The sequence below is a fragment of the Electrona antarctica genome, assembly GCF_951216825.1.
Source record: "Electrona antarctica genome assembly, chromosome: 16".
In the NCBI taxonomy this organism is placed as follows: domain Eukaryota; kingdom Metazoa; phylum Chordata; class Actinopteri; order Myctophiformes; family Myctophidae; genus Electrona; species Electrona antarctica.
Window position 1 is genome coordinate 43,197,373 of NC_136797.1, and position 6,997 is coordinate 43,204,369.

Consider the following 6,997-nt stretch of genomic DNA (forward strand, 5'->3'; position numbering starts at 1 on the left):
CCATATATGGAGAGGCAAAAATAAATAAATAGTATGATAGCAGCCCTCCTGAATCCTCCCAGGCTTTGCAGTGCATTACAAAAAAAATCACACTCTGTGATGTGAGGGGCGCAGCGAGGGCAGTATTTATTTCGGACAGATGACGTCTTACGTTGTCATTTACTGCACTAAACAAACATTAAAAGTCCATAGACTTGGCTGCCACATGATGTAATGTCTGAAAGCCATGAATTGGAGGGGCTAGCACCCCTCAAAAAACAAATCTTGAATGACTTTTAAATTCCCAATATGACTCTGTCATCTTCAGTCTTCCCTGGACGAAGCTACAGATGACTGGGGAATCAAGGTGGAGCGGGTGGAGATCAAGGATGTCAAACTACCCGTTCAACTCCAGCGAGCCATGGCAGCTGAGGCCGAGGCCACCCGCGAGGCCAGAGCTAAGGTGTTGTATCTCTCTTTCTCACATTGAGCTCACACATTCTCATTCTCGCACACAGTTAACGCCATTCATTGTTAGTCTTCCTTGTACAGCATCTTGTTTTGAAAGGCACTTGGTAAATAAAGTTCACTTACACTAGCGGATGGCTAACTTGTTTGGTCCGTCCGTCCATCCTTTCAGCACCTTGATCCCACACATTATCTTAAAAACTGCTGGCTGGATTATCATAGAAATGGCTGTGCTCAGATGATGACCCATGCCATTTCCTCTAGCACCATCCCAAACCTGCACCTGCACATAAAACCTTCATTTTTCTTTCATTGCCATGAAACTTGTGTTTATTCATGCTCCCCAGACGAAGAACCCTAACTTTTTGAGTGACCTCAAGAACAATTGCTGACCCCATTACCTATTCTATGGCATCACTCTCATGTCAAATATTACATTTGTGAGTAGGGGGACTTACACTAGCCATTCAACTATTCAACTTACGGGGGCATGGTGGCACAGTTGGTAGTGCTGTCGCCTCACATCTAGAAGGTCCTGGATTCAATTCCCGCTTGGGACGCTGTGGGTGCTGGTGGCGTGTTTCCTCCTCCGCGTCATCAGTGCTCATACCCGAGGCGGGGTTGGCGAAAGGGCCGTTCTGTGTGGAGTTTGCTTGTTCTCCCCGTGTCCCCTAGGGTAGGTGCCCTCACAAAAAACATGCAGTAATCCTGGTCTCTAAACTGCCTCCCCCTGGCCAGCCGGGGCGCCTGATGGAGGGGAAAGGAACTGGTTGGAATAACGTGTTCCTTCCACGCGCTACGTCCAATGAGGGAAACTCCCCCCTGTCAGGTGTAAAGGAGCAACTTGGACACTCAGGCATGAAGGAAGCATGAGTTCAAGTCCGTTGCTCTCCCCATGTCCCCCATATATGGGGACTAGGTTGGCGGAGGGTGTGTAGAGCCCAGGATCACAATAGATAATTGACACGGGTGAAAAATGGGTTACAAAATCGTAAAAAAAAATATATATATATTCAACTTACTGTAATGTAATGTTGATTGTTTGGTCAGTTGGTCATTTGGTTGGTTGTGATACCCTGGGGGAGGTGTTGGGCTCCCAATTGATGTCACTTAACCCTGCCTCCGTGTAGCTTTACATCACCCTTTTTCAGTGATGGCTAAACCACTAATTGATCAGATGGGAAGATGTCCACTAGTTGGACTTTTAAAATCATAACTTTCAGTGGCATCTTGCCCCATATCGGTGCGTATGGCCATCATATCTATCTACAGTATGAGCAGCAGTGGCGTAAATATCGACTGCACTGCAGAGAAAAAGAGGGGAAAAAAACACAAGGCGATCCGATTTTCTCTGCCGAAAACCTGCGTGCGTCCTCGAGTTGCATGTGTGCCCATGTGGATCTTCTCCCCGCCCGGTCTGGCAGTGATTCACAATTTCACACTGAGTCTGTTTGATTCCAACTGTTCCCGAATACGATTGCCTGGTCCCCACTGGCCATGATTCACATTGGCCTTGATTCTGCCGCACCCGAGTACACTTCATTCAACTGTATTCAATGCTTTCACATTGCATCGATCCGTATCCGAGTAAACTTCAATCGATCCTGAGACTACCTCCATGCGGTCCCGGGAATGGTTGGGTGATCTGCTCCGGGGAACGGTACGCAGCATTCACACAGTACCACAACATCTGCCAAGTGTGCACCCGGGACCATCGTGTGAATCTGCCTTAAGTGTTATTTAGCACCAACATTAGGACAAATCAAACAGTGAAAATCTGCATGCTGTAACGCGCTCCTCCGTCCCGCGATACATGTAGGCTATTTGTGCGCTCGCGTCACTGTGTGACACATGCATGTGACTTGTGTGACAGCGTCAAAATATTTGCACCGGGGCCCATCACCATGATGTTACGCCACTGATGAGCAGTCATATCTGCTCAGAGCAGATAGGACCGATTTATATCTACAAGCTTCGTATCTGAGTGGTATGATTGCTTACAGTACTACTGTCCACTGACGTCTATTGTAGAAACACCTCTCTTCCCTGCCTTGTTCATTCACGTCGCCAACCTCTCTCTGTGAAGGTGATCGCTGCCGAGGGAGAAATGAACGCTTCTCGGGCTTTGAAGGAAGCCTCCCTGGTGATCGCCGAGTCTCCCTCAGGCCTGCAGCTGCGCTACCTGCAGACCCTCAACACCATCGCTGCAGAGAAGAACTCCACCATCATCTTCCCACTTCCAATGGAGATGTTCCAGGGCTTCATGAAGCGTGACTAGAGCTTTGTTTATACTCCGTTGTGCGCCAGGGGTCGTGCAGAGAAAATGGCAGTACTGTAGTGTAGTCTATACAGTACGTTTGTGTTTACATATCGTAGCTGTTGGGCAGAAAGCTCTTATCTCCATATGTTGTTTTTTTTGTAAATGAATGCCCTACTTCAGGGTTCCCCAATAGGCGGCCCGCAGGCCATTTGCGGAAAATTGGAATTGGGGGTGTCCCAGATATAAATCTTTAATTAATTAATACAAAAAATTTAAAAAAAAATCGTGCGTACTCTGCCCCCAGCCTGGTTCCCTAGTCAAAATATGGCCCTTGAGGAAAATTAATTGGGGAACCCTGCCCTACTTGATCATACAACAAGCGTCACACAACATTGAATCAACGATTTGAGGTTTTAGATCTGCTACTTTTGCCGTTTTTAAATTTGAATCCTGAAAAGTAATATGAGGTTTCCACCCGACAGAGACGATATACTATAGTTGTATTTAATGCAGAGGGATGCAGAGACAATACTCTTCACTTACTAACATTTAGGCTTTCTGTCTATCTTTGAAGTATAGTGCACTATTGCTGAAAGTTAAATTATTACAAAACAGTTATATTGAGTAATAGTTGATTGTGTAATAGTGATTATTTCATAATATAATATAATTCTGAAGAAGGAATTACCGTTATGCAATTTCCAGGTTTACTAACAATGCCAAAGGTTCATTTAATATAGGCATAGAGCCTTGCATAATAGTGGTGCAATTTAGAACACACTTCATTCATTTTGCGACAACAGCCTAGCAAACTAGAAAAGAAGCCTACAATTTGGACATTTTCCCATAATTTAACAAAACGTTATTCAAATTCATCAACTCGACTTGAAATATGAATAGCTGAACCAATGCTCAGCAGAGCAGAGATCCTTGTTAGGAAAATCCAACAGCAATTGGATTTAGGGGGGCAGCTTAGCAGTACAATACTTTCCGGAAACAAGCTCTAAAATTTGACTTAGTGCACCTCTTGGGTCATTCTTTAGAAAAATCACATTAGCCACTTACATTTCAAAATGGCTGCCAATTTTAAAGATTTTCCTTTTCTTTTCTTTTTAAGATTCATGAAATGGGTTGTCACAAGGTTTATTCTGACGGGTGGCTGGCATCTCCCGTAGAGATAGGATGAGAAGTTCAGTCACGCAAGAGAGACTCGGAGTAGAGTATCTGCTTCTTCACCGAGTGTAGAGGTTGCAACATGTTTAGTTTTTTCCCGTCACCCAATTATATACAAATCTGCTCAAACAGAATTTACATATTCCTGTCTGTCCTGTAATGGTCTTCAGAAACTTGTGAGAAAAAACCCTGCCATGGGGCGGCAGTGGCTCAGGGGTAGAGTGGCCGGTAGAACAGTCCGATGGGGAAACCGTGAGGTTCCCAGTTCGATCCCGGGCTTCCCCAGAGTTTGTGTCGAAGTGTCCTTGAGCAAGACTCTGAACCCCTAATTGCTCCTGATGTGCAGGTTGGTGCCTTGCATGGTTTAACCCGCCAGGGGTGCATATGTTGGTTAGACATACCTACAGTCATTAGTCAGACAAACCCGTGCTGCTGGTTAAAAATCACCCCACCTTTTCCTTTCCATGCCATACCCGAAGGCAGCATTCAAGATTATTTTTCCGAACTCTCCTGAATTGATCGATGCAGCATTTTATTTTTTATTTCATGTTGAAAATTGGCGCCTGTGTCTAAATGCATGGCGTCTCCAGTAAAGACTTCATTATACTTAGATATATAGTGCTTTTATCCAAAGCGCTTTACATAGATTGTGCATTACATTCACCCATTCATAAGTACTGTTGGTATGTCTAACCAACTTATGCACCTAATTTCCTTCACATGCATTCATGGTCTGGAAGAGGGTGCTTCTTAGCTTCTCCAGAGGTATACACCTGACTTCTCTGTGGTCAAGAAAGTACAGTATGCTGTAAGATCATTAATATTGGACAATTCTACACAAGTCGTTCACAAAATAGTATCACAAGGCGGCCATCTTGGCAATGTGCCACTGTGGCAGCCATGTTTCCGTGTGTTTTATCTCAAGAACAACCCCTAAAGGAGTAAGTACTTGTGCACATGTTTCTGCTTGTGAAGTATTTTACTATATAAAATAAGCATTTAAGGTGCCGCACTAATTGGGGAAAATCCAAACAGTAAGAGATTCTTTGAGAGGGAAGATTTTTCTCAGTTGAGCAGGTTGTTGTCTTTCCGTTTAGTTTCTGTGTCCACTGTGGTTCTGTGCGCTGCTGTTTCTTGGAACTCGTTTCTTGGAACCCTAACACGTGAGCTACAAGCCTCAGGGTTGCTTGTATCAGCTCAATGCCTTAATTCACTGCCATCAACTAATTTTACTGTCATGGTTTTACACAACATCCAGCATTTACCTACAAATGAACTCAAGTTGAAAGTGAACAGAAGGTTTTATTTTTATTTTCATACACCAGTATTTAATCACTTTTTCCAACACATTTTGGGAATAAAAACAAGTCAATGATTTAATGTATGATAGCTCATACCTGCCATGGGTGCAGGTCACTGAAATTGTGGGGGAAAAAATAGTATGCGTTACCGGCGCATACTCCACTTTTAGGTGGTCACCCTCTCACTGCAGTGGCTGGAAAACTAATGACGTCACTGAGCCGCGGCGATAATCTCACCGCTCACCTCAGCATAACCTGTGGCCCTGGCTGACATTATGAATTAGCAGAAATGCAAATGCTTCTCTTCACCCATGCATTGCATCTGATTCATTAGCAGACCATACTGTATATTGTTCCTGTCGTGTTGAGTGCATTTGGACGCACGTTCCATCTCCACCAAATCCTGCACTTCCCCCTTCTCAGACATAATGCTTCTACCCCTGTTGCCATGTTAATATTGTTCTACCATTCATTTATACGTGTCCACCACTTCTGCTGTTCTCGGAGCCGTGTTTCAGGAAGTCTGATTACAGAGAGTGTTGGGGGTAGCGCGTCCTGAACCAGTTAAGGTGGCCTTACACTAGCCGATTTTTTTCAATCTGAAATCTGATAGCACCACACACTACAGGATAATCGGAGCGGGGCAGAGCAAATATCAAACATTCTTGATGTTGATCGGGCCGATCCCGATCGCGCTTTGAGCGGTCGGGCACCCCCCGAGCGTCAAAAATGCCCGATTATCGGCTAGTGTAAGGCCACCTTTAGGCGAGGTCGATCCTAAACGGACCTCAACCGAGTATGAGGGCCTGGCCTCCACCGAAAATGTGAAAGGGTGACCACTTAAAATAGTAGCATGTGGCTGCCTTCAGATGTTGTTACTGTGACAATTGTCGGACGATCAAATGTTCCTTTTCCCCTGGATCAAATTAGATATTTCCTGTTCTACAGAGCTTGTAGATCGGCTATTTTCGGTATAGCCAAAGAAAGTGCCTTTATCAAAGACAAAAGGTAGTTGTTGAGTGGTGTAAACCACTCCTACAACTGGCTTTGTTAGTCTGTCTGTCTGTGCTCAAAAAATGAGCATGCTACGGTCACCCAGTTCACCCGGGTGTGATTTCATTACGTCAGACATTACGTCAGACCACAGCTGGTGTGATTTTTGATGCATATCTAGTCTATTTACCAGACAGATTTTACATTTAGTCTAGCAGATAGATAGTGATGGAGAAAAATGAATGAATAAAAAAGTGTTTTAACATGGTGGGAAATTGTACAGTAGCATATAAGACTGTCGCTCATGAGCTTATATTGAGTGTTCGGTTATTGTTAAAAGTGTTACAGATCTGTTGTTTTTTCATTTTATGGTCAGAATGTATATATTTGATCTTGTCAGTGAATCTTTTTTTTAATTTTATTTACTATATGCCAATGTTCTTACTCTGCTTAACATATTTTATGACTAATAATAAAAAACACCTTAACTACCAAGTCCTTCGTTTTTTGGTTAATTGTAAATCCAACTAGTCCAATTAATAATGTATTATTAATAATAATAATGAATAAATAATAATGAATGCTCCCCCAATCATCCAGAGGAACCAGGCCTCATACATATCCTGACACATTCTCCAGGGACTATGGCTGACGGGACCCGATGGTCATGGAATGACGTGGCCTTTAGGATCTCGACAGTCGAAGGATGATGATGAAAAACACCCTAACTACCAAGTATAATCTTTCTTTTCCTTTTTTTGGGCTAATTGTAAATGCAACATTATACCACTTTAGTAAATAAATTAAAAGAGACGATCACAAG

At 43.5% G+C, this 6,997-nt stretch overlaps 1 protein-coding gene across 2 annotated transcripts in view; it reads left to right on the forward strand.

Moving 5' to 3' along the window:
* The window catches only part of stom (stomatin), a 48,670-nt gene extending 42,858 nt beyond the window's left edge, over positions 1 to 5,812 (forward strand). Inside the window, exons 6-7 of one of the 2 annotated variants that reach the window (XM_079524866.1) lie at positions 308 to 442; positions 2,534 to 5,812. In XM_079524866.1, the coding sequence (XP_079380992.1) occupies positions 308 to 442; positions 2,534 to 2,725 (327 nt within the window). In that variant the 3' untranslated portion in view covers positions 2,726 to 5,812. The remainder of the gene's footprint in view (positions 1 to 307; positions 443 to 2,533) is intronic. The other variant, XM_079524865.1, reaches the window with a different exon arrangement.
* Positions 5,813 to 6,997: the final 1,185 nt, after the last annotated feature.